Here is a 16986-nt window from a genome sequence, read left to right as displayed (position 1 = left end):
CATGAAATAATTCTTCCACGTCGCTCTAGTACTGTTCTCATTGAGTGAAGCCCTGATGTCGCCTCTCCCAGGGCACAGGAACAACCTACTCTCATTTCTGTCTCCTAGGGGACCTGGCACCAATCACTGGGCAGACAACATCAGACAGGTCATGGTCCCTGTGGAATGATCCAATGACAGGTCCATCTGAGCCCAGAAGGTAGGATTCCAGCTCACCCAGGTATACCAAAGATGCCACCAAGGTTGGGAAGGAGAAGTGAGGCAGACAGGGAAGGGAGGTTGGCGCCCGTGAGACATATTGAGCATCCCAGGGACAATGCATCAACCTTGGGCCCAGATGATCACCCTCAGGCCTGACTGTTGCACAACCCCACATGATTGCCTAATCAATCTGACGAGGTCAACAAGCTGCAACACAGTTCAAGCCAACAAACCTCAGAACTCCAAATATACGGGACAGCGTGGAGTGTGTGGTCTAAAGATGAGAGGTGTCCCTAAGGGGGCAGTGACTGTGACTCCCAGCGATAGGGCACTTGGAGCACTGGCTAGTGGACCCCAAGATGGGCTGAATTCTAGAGAGGCCTCAAGGAGAGTTCAACACAGGTTTACAACCCGAGGATCCCGAGACTCAGAATCCACAATTATACAAACAAAGCAAGGCCCACAAAACCTGGATGGGGGTGGGCTGCCCCACCTACAGACAGACACACAGGCACACTTTGCTGTCAAAAGCTTTTATTTATGCCTAAGTCCTGGGCTGAGCTCAGGGGTCCAGAGTCCTGCGCCTCACACCTGGCACCCCTGGGTGCTGTACTCCCGCAGGAAGTCATGGAGCTGCACGCAGGCTGCCCGCTGACGGGTGCTCCGGCACAGGCGCTCCGAGGGCATCTCCTCGATCCAGCTGTTGGAGTCCAGCAAGTACTGAGGGCTGCAGAAGACAAAGGGAGGCTCAGGACGGGCACAGGAGACACCTGGCTTAGGAGGGACAGAACTAGGAGCCTAGGATCTGAACCCAAAGGAAGGTCACAGACATGGGGAGCAGGGGATGGCAGGGCAGGATGACTCACTCTCCCTTGAGGTCACTGGTGACCCCGTCCAGACCCATGATCAAGTATTCTTTGTTAGGCTCCAGGCGGAGGCGGCAAGAGGCCCGGACCAGGAAGTTGCGAGTCTGACCTACAGAAGCCTTGGCATCCTTGCCTGCGGAATAAGACAGAAGACATCAGAGAAAGGAAGGCCAGGAGCCCTGGGCAGGGCTCTGTGGAGATCCTGCCATTTAACCCTCTCTGTCCTGATGGAAGTCCAGGTTCCCAGAGACCAGGAGATGGGAGGTGAGAGGATGGGGGTTCGCATTCGATTTATTCCCAGTTTGGGGTTTTCCCAATTCTAAGAGGTCCCACACCCAGATCTCAGCCTCCACGACTCCCCAGTCCACCCGCCTATCCTCCCTACTGAAATGCAGGACTTGGGTGATCTGGGTCTCAAAGAGGCGGAAGGCAGCTCTGCCATCTTCTCGGAGAACCTTAACCTGGAAGCCTGGGACGAGAAGGGAAAAGGAAGGGACATTGCAGCAACACAAAGAGGCCACAGGTGGGCTTGGGGGAAAGCAGGCAACCTGGGGAGACCACGGTGCTGGTGCCAAGCAGGATGGAGGCCGAGGGGCACTAACCATACTCCACTCGGGGATAATAGCAGGCAAACTTCATCCTGTAGCCATCCTTGTCCAGCTCCCCTCGCTCCAGAGAGCGGCGCTGTTTAGGGCACTTCCCTGAGGACAAGAGTCAGGTGAGACCAGCTGGGCGCCCCCATTTCCCAGCCCCGGCCCCAGGCCTCATCTCACCCTCGGCACACTGGCAGACATCGGCAGAGCACAAGGTGGACAGGAGCTTGCTCTTACTCGGTGCAGCATAAAACACAGAGCACTTGTGGTCTAGAGAAGAGCAGCCAGGAGTGAGGGCCTCTCCTCTCTGTCTCGGCATCTCGGGAGCCAGGGTCTCCCCACACTGTGGTACCCCTGTGAGGGGTCAGGCCCCCTGATCCTGCATGCCAGAGCATCCCAAGTGCTCACCAGGGCTGTAGTAGTCATACAGGACAGCGCTGGCCGGCTGCACCAGCCCCACGGCCACCTCCTGCAGGGCTCCAAAGCCCACACACTCCCGGGTGGTCGGGACCTGGCACCAGGAAGAAGGCTGCTCAGGGCCAGGCCGCTGCCTGCCTTGCTTCTGCTTGGTCACCGTGACCTTATCCCCAGCACCCATCCCTCATGTTCTGTTATCTTCCTGACACTAGACTCGAAAAATGGGTCCCCAAGGCCTCTGATGACTTCACTGCCACCATGGTGACCTTGCCCAGTCTTCGGTGCCCGAGGCCCTCTGCGGAGTCTCACTATAGGCACACATTCCTTGTGAGACCCTCCACGCTGGTTAGCTTCCCAACCCATGTTGTCTCACCTGGCACTTCTCCTTCCCCAGGAACGCAGGCGTGGGGAGCCCTGCTTCCACACCAGTGTCTACAATGGCCCCCACCTCTCCCTGGCTCCCCATAAACCCTTGAAGGCTGATGACTGCCAAGCTGAACTCACAGAACTCACAGCCCCATCCTGGCATTGAGGTGAGGCAGGACAGGTGAGCTCTCCAAGGCCACAACCCCACCTCTTCCCTCACCAGGTCCCCACACCATCCGATCCTGATGAGGCAGGATGGAGACCCAGCTGCTTCCTGTGTGCCTCTCCACACTCACCGAGTCGAAGTACAGCAGGACATGGGGCCCATCGGTCTCAAAGTGACTCACATACCGGTCAGAGAGGGATGTCAGCTGCAGGGGAGGGGGACAGTCACAGGGCATGGCAGTGATGGGGCTCAGCACCTGGGGTGCTACAGAGATGGAGCAGGGCTCCCGAGGACAGAGGGTGACTGGGGGTGCTGACCGTACCTTCTCCAGGTCGGCCCTCAGGGCGTGAAATCCACTCAGGAGGGTGATGTCTGCGATCGCCATGCCAGACAACCCCTCCTTGCCCGTGCGCCTACAGGGAAGAGGGGCGGGCTGTACAGGCTCCACCTGAACCACACACTGGGCATGCCCCGCCACCGTTCTCCCCCGTCCCCACTGCATAAGCAGGAAGCAGGCAGCACCCACCAGATGCACACAGTGTACTGCACTCTGGACTCCTGCTCCTCTGCCACCTTGGGAGCCTCCCTTCTGCGGCGGCTCCTTCGACCCTCAAACAGCTGCAGGGGTGTCACAGGCTGAGAGTGGGCACTCGGATCATCCGCAGCTGGCAAATCATCCTCATAGTCTTCATAGTCCTCGTAGGCTTCCCCTGTGCAGGGCCGTGGTGAGGGGTCTCAGCCGTGTCAGCCCTACAGGGCTCAAGACCCCCGACCCACACATGGTGTATTCCACATAGCCTGTGACTGCCCTGCAGGGCTCAGGCCCCTGACCCACACACGGGTGTATTTCCTACAGCCTGTGACTGCCCTACAGGGCTCAAGACCCCTGACCTACACACGGGTGTATTTCCCACAGCCTGTGACTACCCTGCAGGGCTCAGGACCCCTGATCCACACTCACGGGTGTATTTCCCACAGCCTGTTACTACCCTGCAGGGCTCAGGACCCCTGACCCACACACGGGTGTATTCCACATAGCCTGTGACTACCCCGCAGGGCTTAGGACCCCTGACCCACACACGGGTGTATTTCCCACAGCCTGTGACTGCCCTGCAGGGCTCAGGACCCCTGACCCACACACGGGTGCATTTCCCACAGTCTGTGACTGCCCTGCAGGGCTCAGGACCCCTGACCCACACACGGGTGTATTTCCCACAGCCTGTGACTGCCCTGCAGGGCTCAGGACCCCTGACCCACACACGGGTGTATTTCCCACAGTCTGTGACTGCCCTGCAGGGCTCAGGACCCCTGACCCACACACGGGTGTATTTCCCACAGCCTGTGACTGCCCTGCAGGGCTCAGGACCCCTGACCCACACTCACGGGAGTATTCCACATAGCCTGTGACTGTCACTTCCATCTGCAGGTCCTGACAGGTCGTGTTCTTCAGGTTCAGGACATTGTAGGTACGGAGGACCTGGCTCAGTCAGAGATGGGACAAGAACATGGGACACACACAGCACAGAATTAGAGGGTCCTGAGCAGAGGGACCTAAGGCCCCCCTTTCTCCCTTTCCCCAAGCCAACCCCAGATCTCCCGTCCCTCACCCAACCCCAATGAAGAAGCTAAATGAGGCCCTGGCCAAGATGTCAGAGCAGTGAGGAGGCCACCCTAGCCCAGCCTGCAGAAGGGGGCAGAGACCACAACAGGATGCCCTGCAGTGGCTCCTCCAAGACAACACAGGACAGAATGCAGAGGAGACCTGTGGGGATGACAGCGGGCAGAGCCCAGCTGTGTAAGGGGAGGGCTGGAAGGCAAATCTGGTTTGCTTTCTAAGGGTCTAACAAGGGTAAGAGAAAGGTCTGAATTTTCCCGATTTATCCTTGCCTGAGGTGCATCCTACAAAGACAGAGAAGGTAGCAGGTCACAGGCCTGAGACACTTCATGCAGGACCTCAGAGCAATAAAGAAAAGGACAGGTCCTGTGCTCTCTGGGCAGAGAGAAGGCTCAGAGGTTAAGAGCACTGGCTGTTCTTCCAGAGGTCCTGAGTTCAATTCCCAGCAACCACGTGGTAGCTCACAACCATCTGTAAATGAGACCTGGTGCCTTCCATGCCAGCAGTACACTGTATGCTTAATAAATAAATAAATCTAAAAAAAAAAGAAAGTAAACTACAGGTCCTGTACTCTCCCTAAAGCATACCCCGCCATGCCCTAGTACGCCCAAAAATGGTAAAACTATAACCACATTCAAATAAAAAGTACTAACGTGGCTGCAGCCTGCTTGACCTATTGTGTCTGAGATAACCTAACTGCTCCTAGACTTCCCCTAGCTGAGCTTAAAAGGGGTTGTGTCTTTCTTCTTGGGTCACAATTTTGAACAATGGAGACCCACATGCTGGAATAAAGGTTCTGTCTTTCACACTATTTGAGTCTGGGGTCTGCCTTTGCAATTCTCAGACCCTTACACAAACTGGCCTCGAGTTCATTATCAAGCAGATTGGATCTTGAGCTGCTGGTCCTCCTGACTCTGCCCCCCACCTCTGCACCGTCAGGGGTTCCACTCACTCTGGGAGGTGGCACACTTTCCCGGGCTGCCAGTCTCCTGCATGCTGGGCAGTGACCAGAGGGGCAGCCTGAGAGCACAGCAAGTGTCACCCGGGCCAGGAGGGAGGCTGCTGACAGCTCTAGCGGGACAGCGAGCCTCAGGGAATAAAGGGTCCCAGCAGCAGACGAGACAAATGGGAAGGAGAGGGGACCTGGGTCTGGATGCTGTGGACAAGGACAAGGGGCAGGAGAGACCCAGAAACATGGACCAGAGGCAAGAGGAAGGCTCAGGGAAGACAGCAGCCAGCATGGAGCTCCGCCCACAAGGTCTCCCTAAGGCCCAGGCCGCCCTGCCCTACTGGCCTCACCTTCAAGGTGCCTTTGCTGTTCCCTCCGACCTGCACAGTGATCTTGCTGCCCAGGGAGAACTTCCAGGAGGGAGAGAAAAGCAGGTCAGAGGGCACAGGATGGGTCCCTCGAAGCAGCGCATCCCCCACCCCGCCCAGAAGGCCCCTCCTTTGCTGAAGCAGCTCTCCCCAGCCTCCCAGGCCAGGGGTTCTCAACCTGTGGGGCCTGACCCCTTTGGGGGTTGAACAACCGTTTCCCAGGGATCACCTCAGACCATCAGAACCATACATATTTACAGTAGGGTTGACAGCACTAGCAAAATGACAGTTAGGAAGTAGCAATGGATCACATGGTTTCACATGGTTGGAGGGCATGGCATGAGGAACCGTATTATAGGGTGGCAGCCTTAGGAAGGTGGAGGTCCACTGTCCTGGACCCTAGTGTGGGCTCCGCACACACACTGTTTTATGGGTGAGGGAAGATCCCTGAGGTTTAATCACGCGGCCAGGAGAAAAGTCAGTCTTCCCACAACACCCTCAGGAGAGAGCTGGACCATCATGACCGCACATGGGGGTGGACGGACCACGCTTCAGACCTGGCCCAAACCCCCATGGCACCCCATCAGGGAGGGTGTGGGTCACCTTCAGCTCCTCCTCCAGGCCCTTGACCTGGTGGTTGTTCAGTTGCAGCACGTGAGACTTGAACCCATTGCGGCCCAGGGAACTGAGAGTCACATTGAGGACCCTCTCCTCTGCGGTGTGGGAAGCGATCCAGTATGCAGACAGGGCGTCCAGAGTGACCACTGTGTCCTAAGGAGATTAGGCTAGGAGTCAGGCACGTGATCTCGGGACCACCTACCCAGAGCCCTATGGCTGCCCCTACCTGGGTACTACGGAATCCCCCTTCGAAGCTGCCCTGGTGGGTGAGCCAGGATGCGGCCTTGTCGGCCATTTCTCCCTTGCCCTCCCTCAGCAGCAGATGTAAGAGGCCATAGGCTGTGGTCTCGATCCACAGGGCTGGGGCCCTGGGCACAGGTTCTGATGGGCTACGAGGAGCCGGGGTGGGCAACACAACATCGTTCTGAGAGCCAGGGACGAAGCCCCAGTAGAGGTTTCCTGGAAGGCAAGGGAAGGCAAGGGAAGGGCATGTTGAACAGAGAAACTGCATTTGCAGCTGAGCACGCCGGCTCTCTCGCGCCCCCTGCTGGTCGCCCCTGTTCCACGCCTCAGCCCTGAAAGGCCCCTTCTTTTCAGTCTGTCTCTGCAGGGCAAGCCCAAGGGTCCCAGGCATTCTGCCAGGCCGCCCTTGCCCTCACCGTCGGCTTCCTCAGCCATGGCCATCAGGCTGTTGTGGGCAACATTCCTCAGGTCCTCGGAGGCCTTGGTCAGTGTCAGGGCATAGGCTGTGATGGCAGCTGCGTGGGCGCCCAGGAGCCCAGCACTGGCCTTCTGCCCCAAGAACTCATTTGCCTTGGAGATGGAGGCTTCCTAGAAGAAACCAGAGGCCTGAGCCGATGTGCCCGGCTCCCAGACAGGACAGCTGGGACCACGAAGGGACAGCGTGTTGGCTTCCTTACCACTCTGTCCTTCAGCTGCTGGGCACTCCCGTCTGGGAAGACGTCCAGTCCATGGTGAAGGGCAATGACCACAAAGGCGGTGAGGGCCACATTCTCATCATGACCCACCAAGCCCCCCTGGTAAGGAGAGAATGAGGGTGTCAGGCCAGAGTGGTGAGGGACACAGACAGTCTTACTGTTGACATCTCAGGGACTCTTGCATGCTCACACCTGCATGCTTCTATCCATAACTGGACATGGGTCGTGGAATGAGCCATCACCCAGCTGCTGGGACAACAGCCAGGCAGCTGTCTCCTGCAGCTTCTCTGGAGCGTCGCCCACCTGCTCCTGCGCCAAACTCAGGATCTTCAGCACAAAGGCCGTGAGCCTAAAGGAAGGAAGGGATAGCTGGAGACAAGGCTAGACCCTCTGGTGACCTGGTTTGTGGTCTCTTGTTCTCCTGAGGCCCTGAACACACAGCCCAGCCTCACCAGGTGCTGCTGTCCCTGTGCAACCAAGCCCCAAAGGAGCCATCTTTCTTCCGGAACTGCTGGATGCGCATGTGCCCTGGAAGGGAGAGCTGGCTGTGAGGTGACGTGCCCACTCTCCCGCTGTCTGTGCCCGGGCTGTGCACCCAGCGATCACCCCCAGCTTTCTCTAGGCTCCCAGCTGCCCATCATGCCCTCCCTGCCTGTGACTCTGACTTTACTGAGCACAGAACCTTTCTGGATGAGCTCCACAGCACGGTCCTTGGTCTCAGGGGGTAGTCTGCTCCACTGCTCTGTCTTGTCCAGGTAGTGGGAAGCAGCCAGAGTAGGGGCCAAAAGGGTCATGGTTTGTTCTGCGCAGCCCAGGGGAAGTCTCAGAAGGGAGGCCACGCCTCCCGGGGACAAGGCGCCTTCAGAGCCCAAAGTTTCCAAGGGTTCAGAGGCTGTGAAGGAAGAGAAGGTGAGGATGAGACTGTGGGGACCCAGCCTCACAGGGAAACACAGCAGCCTACAGGTTTCAGGCACACGCAAGTGCTCATGGGAAAGGACCAGACTCTGACCTGTAACCCTGACGAAGCTGCTGAAATCCCCATCAGGGATGATGTTGGGATCAGAGCTGCCGGGAATTTCCAAAGTCCGGGCTCGGTTATCTAGGGAGATGAGAGGAGCTGGCGGTCGGCCCCTGTGCCCCTTAACTACTGCCCCATGGAACTGGCAGCTGGGGTAGGAGGAGCCACTCACCCAGGGGGTTGAGTTCGTAGACCATCTCTTCTCTGTGGATGGCCCCTTCCTTCTGTCTCAGTCAAAAATATGGAGGCAGGGATCAGCCAGGAGTACACGAGCCCCTCCTGGGGCAGACACCCTAGGACTTAGAGCTAACTTCATGGATGGGAACCCTGGTCAACCCGGCTCACGGGTCTACCATGCAGAGTCCTAGGTTTAACTCCCAGCACCGCAAACAGTAAATGACATAGAGGAAAAACGTCAGAAACAGCTGGCTGTGACCGTGCCTGCCTGCGAGCCCAGCAATTGGGAAGACAAAGGCTGAGGATTACTGTAAGTTCAAGGCCAGCTTGGGCTACATATCATATCTAGAATGAGTCTGAGGCTAGCCTGGGCTACATATCTAGCCTCTGTCTGAAAAGTAGTAAACATGTAAAATTTCAGAGACAGAGCTGAGTCACAATCGCAGTGGCGGGTGGGTTAGCAGTGCACTAGGTTTGGGCGCTGAGCTCTGGTCTCGCCAGCAGATACTAAAGAACACAGCCGGGAACCAGGGCCTAGATTAGGGGCAGTCACTTACTTCGATTTGCAGAATCTTAGAGACAGCATCTCCCACGAAATTCTCAATAGACCCTCGAGCCACCACTTTCAGGGACACAGAGGCAGCAGCCGTGGGTACCACAGAGAAGGCCACAGGCCGGGCAGAGCCTGCGGGCACCGACACCTGCTGAGCCAGTCCTCCACCACCAGCCATGCACAGTCCTTCCACGGGGGACACATGGACACTCACCTGAGGACAGGAAAACGGGGCTGGCCAGAGTCCTAATCCAGCCAAGTCTGCTGCCTGTCCTGTCCCTGCTAGCACCTACCCTTTCCCCCCAGCCCTGAGTATACAGACTCCCATGGGTCTCACAGTCACGTCAGTATTGAGATAGTTGTAGAGAACGGGCCGCAACTCGAGCTGCTCAAAGCGGCGGACAGAGGTGGGCAGGCGCAGATGCAGGTGGAATTCTCGGAACACGCGCACACGGGTCGGTGTGGCTACACACAGGCCTGTGGATGGGGAAAGGAGGCAGGGGCAGAGGTGCAGGGACATGAGTACCTCAGGGCACAGGAAGGCAGGGTCTGGCAATGACTCCACTCTGCCCTCTGCTTTGACAGCTCTCAGGATAGATGCACACCAGGGGAGGTCTTCCCAGGTGTATGGGCTCCACCCCGTGCTGGGAGCAGAGGACTAAGCAGTCAAGGGGAAGGGAAGGGAGCAGCCTGAGGTGTGGGCAGGGTTACCTCACCTTTGCTTCTGGACAGGCTCACGCCATGAATCTCCCATGTGGTCAGAGAGTCAGGGAGCAACAGTGTCAGCCTGTAGTGGAAATTCAGAGAAGCCATGTCACCGCACGGGACTGTCCCCAGAACCAGCCCGGAGGCCAGGTCAGCAGCCCAGGCCCTCACAGTTTGGAGCGGTCCACGGGCTCCACTCTCCAGAGCCAGTTCTCCGGGAAGTAGCTGCGCACGAGGATGTCATCTTCATCAATCAGGTCTTCCTCCTGCAGCACCTCCTGGGCTGGGGAAGGGGCACAGGAGTGAGGGGAGGTTTGGCCCTCTCAGGCACCACTACTGTTCCCCAGCTTCACCTGGCTGCTCACCTCGGGCAAAGCCCGCCTGGCTTCTGGTCTGGTTCTTGCGCAGGACCTCAGCAAACAGGCAACAGGACAAGAAGGGCTCCTGGCAGCTGGCCGGCCGCACCCGGGCTGCCCGCTGCTCACAGGTGCGCACCATGGGCAACCTTGTCAGCCCGTCCTGGCAGCAGCGCTTGGCCTCTGGGGAAGCATACTGGCCCACTGGTAGGCCAGGGGAGGCTGGGCAGGTGCAGGACCTGAACCTCAGCCCCACCGTCCCCTGGAGAAACCAGGATGTGCCCGGAGAACCATCAGAAGGCCGATGGAATGTCCCATCCAGCCTCCACCTGCAACCCTTGCCTTCCCAGCCCTCAATGCCACAGCTGGCTGAGGGGCTGCAGAGGACAGAGAGGCAGACCCCACCCTGGTGGCTTCCACAACTCACACTTCTCACTGACAGCCTTCTGGAAGTCCACGCTTCTCTTTTGCCGGCTTTTCTTCTCCTTGGGACAGCTCAGGCCTGGCAGAGAGCAAGAGGACAGCGGCCAAGCAGTGAGGAGCTGGGTCACCCTCCTTCCCTGTCTTGGCCAGGCCTTTTCACCCTTAAATCCTGCAGTCGGCCTCCCTCCCTCGGCTGCTCCCACTGCTCCATTCTTTTTGTTTTTTTAGTAATATTAGCTCTGCTTTCTGTTTCCATTCTATCTCTTTTTGTTTTAGTCTTTTGAGACAGGGTTTCTCTGTGTAGTCCTGGCTGTCCTGGACTCACTCTAGACCAAGATGTCCAGGGACTCACAGAGAGAGATCCGCCTTCCTCTGCTTCCCGGCTGCTTAGATCCCTTGCCCCATTCCTACACCACCCCAGCCTTTCCTCCCTTGTCTGGTCCCCCTGGCTCCATTCTTACCCTCCCTGACTTGACTTAGTTGGTCTCCATCAGAAAAGGCCAGACCAGCAGCCTGGAACACCTCAAGGGCATTGTCCCCACCTCCAGGACCACAGCCAAGGTTGTAGCTGTTCATTACTTCAAAGACCTGCCAGGGTAAGGAAGAGATGCTGGGACACAGGAGTGGCTGAGGGGCATGGCCTGTCACTCTGCTGAGGGTATTAGGGCAGGGCTTGAAGAAACTTGAGCCTTGTGGAGTTAGAACTGGAGACCACGGGTAAGAGAGGAAGGGGCCAGGCTCCAGGCTCCAAGGCAGGCCCGAGAGGGGCCTGAGACATCTGGGTGAGTGGACCTTAGGCTCACAGGAAATGGAGAGGGCTTGACAAACCTTGCCCATGTCGAGGGGTTTGTGAGTCTTGCCACCCACAGCATACAGAGCTGTGTCCACGGCGCCCAGGGCCACCAGGGCTTCGGGGTCTGTCTTAATCTGCAGCTTCATGCTGTCCCCAGTGTGATACTCCTTGGCACCATCCACGTTCAGTTCCAGCTGGCCAAAATAGGAAATACAGGGCAGTCAGCGGGGCAGAGCGGGCTAGGGACGTGGACCAGAGGCTGAAAGTGTGTGCCATTCAGTCATGACGACTGGCATCTGAAAATCCTGTAACTCCGGCCTGGAAAGGTGGAGACGGGATTCCCAGAGCACGGCAGTTAGCAAGAGTAGGCTTCTCAGTGAGCACCAGGAGACACCGAGGGAATAAGGCAGAAGAGCAATCCAAAATGACTCCCAATCTCCACAAGCACATGCAAACATATGCATGCGTGCCCATGCAACATACGAGATATACGCACGCACGAGCCTGCCTCACTAACACACACAGAGACACACACACACACTGAGAGATAGAGATAGAGAGAGACGAGATATACACATGCACGAGCCCGCCTCATGAACACACACACACACACTCAGACAGAAAGAGAGAGACAAGATATACACAGGCACGAGCCCGCCTCACTAACACACACACACACACACACACACACACAGATATACGCACGCACGAGCCCGCCTCACTAACACACACACACACCCAGAGAGAGAGAGAGAGAGAGAGACTGCCCCTGCAGCCCTGGTCACCTGACCCTCACAGTCCCCAGGCTGCACATGAATGAGCAGGGAGTTGGCCACAGGAAGTCCTTGGTGGTAGAAGTAGGCCACAACGTAGAAGGAAGGGGCCAGGCGATGGTCCACCAGGATGGAGACAGAGGTCAGGGTCCTCCTGGGCTCCCGGTTCATGATCACAATCTGGCCCCGGGAGAGGATCTGAGACAAAAAGGAGCAGTGAGTGATGTTCTGCTTGGTGTAGACCCTACCCTGTCCTGAACCTGCCCAACACCAACAATCCTATACCACGAGTCCCACACACCATGTAGTAGTAATGAGAGAAGGTAGGCCCCTTAATGCCCACAGTTCGCAGGTTCAGGATGAAGTTGTCCCCCACACGAGGGGGTCGAAGGTCTTGGGGATCAATGGACAGAAACCCAGAGCTTCCTGGAGGTGGGCCTTTCACTGTGAGCCTGGCTAGGGCCGGATGGACAGAGCCTGCAGACACCTGGACAGAAGGGCAGGGAAGGCCGGGGTCTATGACAAGGACCCAGGTGCACAAATGCTCCCCCCAGACTCGAGCAGAAGCACTCAGAAAATGACTCTCAAGCCCTCTCTTCCCGCACACCCAACCCCAGGGCTCAGAGAAGCGCTACCAAGAGCTGCAGTTCTGTGGTGCCTGGTGGGACAGGGATAGAAAGGCTGACTTGGCCAATCCTATTGGTGTTCTGCTCTAAGTCGAGGACTCTTGAGCCAGAGCCAGCGGAGAACGTGGCAGAAACTTTGACAGGAACGTCAGAGGCTGTGGAGCCTGACATCTCTCGGACCACAGCCTAGAGGGACATGGGTGAGAAAAAGGCCATGCTCAGGACTGTGCGGCCCATGCGTGCGCCCATCCGCTCCCGCCCTTCAGAGAAGAACCTGCAGCACGAAGTGGGCTCCAGGCACAAGGTGCTGCTTGGTGTTGCTGAGGTCCAAGGAGAAGGCAGATGACACAAAGCGCCAGGATGTGAGCTCTGCCTCCTCCATCTCCCCACCTATAGGACAGAAAGGGGGCAGATAGGGGGAGTAAGGAACCCAGGAAAGAGACAGCAGTCAGGAAATGGCTCAAGCATCCTTCCCTCCTCACATGTGTGTAACAGGTCTGTCGAGTGCATGAGTGGACAGATGGAAGGTACAAGACAACTGGGGACAGACAGGCCCAGAGAGAGGCAGATTTGGGGTCGTTGCTCTTGGCTGTGTGTCTGAGATGAGCAGGCAGACATCAGGGCTGTACTGAGGATGAGGAGCTGGGAAAACGGTGTAACTGGCATATTATTTTATATTATTTATTTAGTTAGGTTTTTTGAAACAGGGTTTCTCTGTGTAGCCCTGGCTGTCCTGCACTCCCTCTGTAGATCAGGCTGGCCTGGAACTCAGAGATTCACCTGCCCCTCTCTTACTCCCAAGAGCTTGGGTCAAAGGCCTGCACCACCACGGCTGCAGGGCTGCACTGACAGTATCAATGCTGCACCACCACGGCTGCAGGGCTGCACTGACAGTATCAATGCTGCACCACCACGGCTGCAGGACTGCACTGATAGTATCAATGCTGCACCACCACGGCTGCAGGACTGCACTGACAGTATCAATGCTGCACCACCACGGCTGCAGGACTGCACTGATAGTATCAATGCTGCACCACCACGGCTGCAGGACTGCACTGACAGTATCACTGTGCCCCCCGTGTCTAGGGTGGCAGCAGAAGAAAGCCACCCACCTGGAGACTCGATGACGGCTGCCGCGGCATAGAGGCGCAGCCCCTCCAGGTCTGCAGCCCCAACACTGACTTTACCCAGGGCAGCCTGGAGCTGGTCCTTTGAGATGGAAACTTGACTCTGGCCTTCCACCAACTAAACAAAGACAACAGCATGTAAGTGAGGATCCCTCTTCTGTTCAGTGCCCTCTTCACCACACCCCTACCAAGGCCTGGGTTCCCAGTCTCAGTGCCCTCTTCACCACACACTACCTTAGTCTGGGTCTGCAGGTTCTGTGTCCTCTTCATCACGTCCCTACCTTGGTCTGTGTCTCCAGGCCCCGAAGGAAAGTCCTCTTCCCATCCTCATCCATGAGTGCAAAGCGCGTGTACACCACACTCTGCACGGGCTTCCCGTAGATATACCTGTTCCCACAGGAGATTCAGAGAGCTGAGAGCTGGGGAAATACCTCAGCAGGCCAGGTGATTACCGTGCCAGAACCAAAACCTGAATTCAACTCCCCTGAATCCATGTAAATCACCAGGTGAGACAGCATCCACTTGTAAATCCAGCAGTGGGAAGGTGGAGGCAGGGGGCTTGGGGTTGCCTAGACAACCAGCCTAGCCCTTTAAGTAAGTTCCGTCTCAATGAGAGACTGTCTCTCGAAGGAGATGGACAGAGATCCTAACAATGCCCCGAGGTTGTCCCCTACCTGCGCATACATGTACACACACAGGCCCCTGCACTCGTAAACACACACACGCACATCTTTAATCCCAGTACTCAAGAGGCAGATGGACTGCTGTGAGTTCAGGCCAGCCTGGTCTATTAGGTGGGTACACAGGGAGGGAAAGACAAGGTCTCAAAAACAAAACTAAAGAAGAAGAAGGAAGCAAGAAAGGAAAGAAGGAAGGGAGGGAGGGAGGCAGGAAGGGAGGGAGGGAGGAAGGGAGGGAGGGAAGAAGGGAGGGAGGAATGGAGGGAGGAATGGAGGCCATAGAGTTGGGCTCTGCAGGACGATTCCTGGGTGTGGGCAAGAGGGTGGCAGTCACCTGGCCTGGATGTCTAACTGTATTTCATCCATGTAGCCGGGCACTGACAGGATATATGGCTTCTGTGGGGTGATCTTCACTTCAAAGTTGGGAAGAACTGAATGAGGGTAAAGAGATGAGTGGCCAGGCACCAGACAAAGGGTCCTCCACAGCTCCCTCCCGCAGGGCTGCCCTGCCTCACCTCCTGTCCCCACCCACACTTCAGCACTTACTGTATTTCTTCACCTCAAAGCGGGCACTTCTATTGGACTGCAGGCCGTCTGAGAACCTCGCTGAGATCGTCCAGGTCCCCGGCCTGACAGTGGACAAGGGAGAGACTTCAGCTACCCACAGACAGCCCATGGCCTGCATCCTCCAGAAGAGGCATGGGGGGCACAGGGCCAGAGCATCTGGAACGTGACCCCCTATGTCAGAGGGACGTGTTGATAGAGGGGTGGCCTGAGGTGGGGCAGCTCACTCTGAGATGTCTGGGATCACGAAGTCATCCTGGAAGATGGACGTAGGAGCAAACACCTCCTTCTTCCGAACACGGAGGCCATTAGAGTTCTGCGGGGGAGTGGGCGGTATCAGTGTGGTCAGGTGGGAGATCACACCAGTGCACAGGGTCAGGAGGTCAGAGGTCAGGCACTCACCTCCACCATAACTGTGAGGGTGTCGGTGGAAGGGCGCATCTTGTGATCCAGAGCAAAAACCCGGTAACGAACTAAGAGTGGAGGATGAGAGGTAAGAGCCCCTGCACAGAGGGACAGGGACCCCAGGAGACGCTGGGGACTAAACCCTAAGCAGTCCTCTGGGTGGTGCCGTCCGTGGGGTCACCTCACACAGAGGACACCAAGCGCAGGCTCTGAGCACCCTGGGAGAGGAAAGCAGAGGCGCTGAGGCAGGAGGCTCACCCCGCTGGCCAGGGTTATAAACAGGCTGGTCAGTCTGCACGAAGATGTGCCCACGGCGAGAAGAGAACAGTAGGTTGACGCCCTGTGTGTCTGTGGCTTTGGACAGGGAGCTCTTTAGCCAGGAAGACTGAGCCACCAGCTGGACGTGGGGGGCTCTGCGTAGCTCAAAGAGGCCACAGTTGCTCACATAAGGCAGTGGGACCTGTCAGGAGTAGGCGGGGAGAGACTGTCCAAGACGAAAGGGACTCAGAGCCCAGGACAGGGACACTAAGACCAGTGGGCGGGCCAGCCATAATGGCGTGTGGCAGTAACCCCAGCACTAGGGCGGCCAACAGAGGACTGCTGAGCGACCACTCGCAATCCAGGCTATACTGTGAAAGCCTGTTTCCAAACCAAAAATAAACATAAAAGGCAACAGAAGAACCTGGTGGATCACAGCACTCGGGAGGCTGAGGCAGGAGGATTGCTGGGAGTTCAAAGCCAGGCTGTTACATAGCAAGCTCCTGTCTGTGACTAAGCAAACAGGCATAGGGTACACAGGGAGGCCTAAGAAACAGCAGGGGTGTGGGCACTGGTTACCTCGAGGCTGAGAAGCACAAAACCATTTCCTGAACTGAGCACAAAATCCTTCTTTGGGCTGCAGATGCGACCATTTTGGTTTCTCAGGAACACTGATCCTTTTACTTGCTGTCCTGGAGGGGCATCCTGGAGCTGCAATCCCACTGACAGAGGGACCCCCAAATTCACCACAGAAGGGGAGAAGAGGAGCAACCTGGGAGAACAGTAGAGGTACTTCAGACCCGGCCTAAGACCACCACCCCACTCCCCCTAACCCGCACCTTCAAGCCCAGTGTCTGGCCCCAGGACCTGGGCTTCTGCAGAGACAAGGCAACGACGCTCAGCACCCAGAGCAGTCCCCACAGGAGCCGCATGGCTGCAGGGTCCAGGGAGGTCAGACCTGTCTGGTCAGAGGTCTGCTCCCTTCTGGGCAACCTAGGCCTGGGGCAGTTTGACTCTGGACCTTGCTCCTCCTCTCGCCCAGATGAGCCGGGAAACCACGTGATGGCCAAGAAACGCAACTGGCCCTAGGCCCAGTGCTGGGGAAGCAGCCCAAACATCAGGGTCTCTGAAGAAATCTTGGCCCCAAAATGAATTTTGTGCTTGTTATTCCCAGTACCGGGCACCGCCCTCAACTGTGTTCATGCACATGTGTTAGCCCATGTGTGTTCGCACAACTCCAGCATGGCACATGGGCAGGACTGCTGCAGTTCCTACAAATCAGGAATGGCTTCACAGCCCCCTGCCTCCTACATTCAGAACCTCAACGAGGTCAACAAGCTACAACACAGTTCAAGCCAACAAAACTCAGAACTCCAAATATACGGGACAGCGTGGAGTGTGTGGTCTAAAGATGAGAGGTGTCCCTAAGGG

The 16986-nt window shown here is 57.1% G+C and overlaps 5 protein-coding genes across 5 annotated transcripts in view; 4 read left to right on the top strand and 1 right to left on the bottom strand.

Moving 5' to 3' along the window:
- LOC121435313 (H-2 class I histocompatibility antigen, Q10 alpha chain-like) overlaps nucleotides 1-16986 on the top strand; it is a 731224-nt gene that overhangs the window by 209765 nt on the left and 504473 nt on the right. The window lies entirely within an intron of this gene.
- LOC121435272 (H-2 class I histocompatibility antigen, Q10 alpha chain-like) overlaps nucleotides 1-16986 on the top strand; it is a 708503-nt gene that overhangs the window by 210089 nt on the left and 481428 nt on the right. The window lies entirely within an intron of this gene.
- LOC121435270 (H-2 class I histocompatibility antigen, Q10 alpha chain-like) overlaps nucleotides 1-16986 on the top strand; it is an 808095-nt gene that overhangs the window by 335339 nt on the left and 455770 nt on the right. The window lies entirely within an intron of this gene.
- The window catches only part of LOC121435275 (H-2 class I histocompatibility antigen, Q10 alpha chain-like), a 703994-nt gene that overhangs the window by 231238 nt on the left and 455770 nt on the right, over nucleotides 1-16986 (top strand). The gene's annotated exons all lie outside the window — the stretch shown is intronic.
- LOC121435220 (complement C4-like) lies at nucleotides 719-16522 on the bottom strand. Its single transcript, XM_041634366.1, has 41 exons — nucleotides 16423-16522; nucleotides 16135-16327; nucleotides 15556-15757; nucleotides 15295-15365; nucleotides 15120-15208; nucleotides 14875-14957; nucleotides 14663-14759; nucleotides 13930-14035; nucleotides 13634-13766; nucleotides 12796-12911; nucleotides 12531-12707; nucleotides 12197-12382; nucleotides 11908-12093; nucleotides 11158-11316; nucleotides 10791-10917; nucleotides 10334-10408; nucleotides 9916-10110; nucleotides 9722-9833; nucleotides 9562-9632; nucleotides 9183-9322; nucleotides 8850-9059; nucleotides 8288-8339; nucleotides 8107-8196; nucleotides 7780-7989; nucleotides 7550-7625; nucleotides 7290-7446; nucleotides 7080-7196; nucleotides 6819-6990; nucleotides 6386-6618; nucleotides 6145-6312; nucleotides 5524-5583; nucleotides 3993-4086; nucleotides 3136-3319; nucleotides 2932-3022; nucleotides 2740-2814; nucleotides 2069-2171; nucleotides 1841-1930; nucleotides 1670-1768; nucleotides 1453-1536; nucleotides 1068-1200; nucleotides 719-928 (listed from the first exon to the last, which is right to left on the bottom strand). The coding sequence occupies exons 1-41, from the start codon at nucleotides 16485-16487 to the stop codon at nucleotides 787-789; spliced, it is 5223 nt and encodes a 1740-aa protein (XP_041490300.1). The 5' UTR covers nucleotides 16488-16522; the 3' UTR covers nucleotides 719-786.

The sequence above is a fragment of the Microtus oregoni genome, unplaced genomic scaffold (assembly GCF_018167655.1).
Source record: "Microtus oregoni isolate MIOR12 unplaced genomic scaffold, Mior012 000046F_ref0000063, whole genome shotgun sequence".
In the NCBI taxonomy this organism is placed as follows: Eukaryota; Metazoa; Chordata; class Mammalia; order Rodentia; family Cricetidae; genus Microtus; species Microtus oregoni.
This window is presented reverse-complemented; position numbering and strand designations above follow the sequence as displayed.

Coding starts and splice junctions, on each gene's coding strand:
- LOC121435220 (XM_041634366.1), bottom strand. CDS start 16,487: ATGCGGCTCCTGTGGGGACTGCTCTGGGTGCTGAGCGTCGTTGCCTTG. Junction 6,991..7,079: donor AGCAGCTGAAGGACAGAGTG/GTAAGGAAGCCA, acceptor GGTTTCTTCTAG/GAAGCCTCCATCTCCAAGGC. Junction 929..1,067: donor ACCAGTGACCTCAAGGGAGA/GTGAGTCATCCT, acceptor TGTCTTCTGCAG/CCCTCAGTACTTGCTGGACT.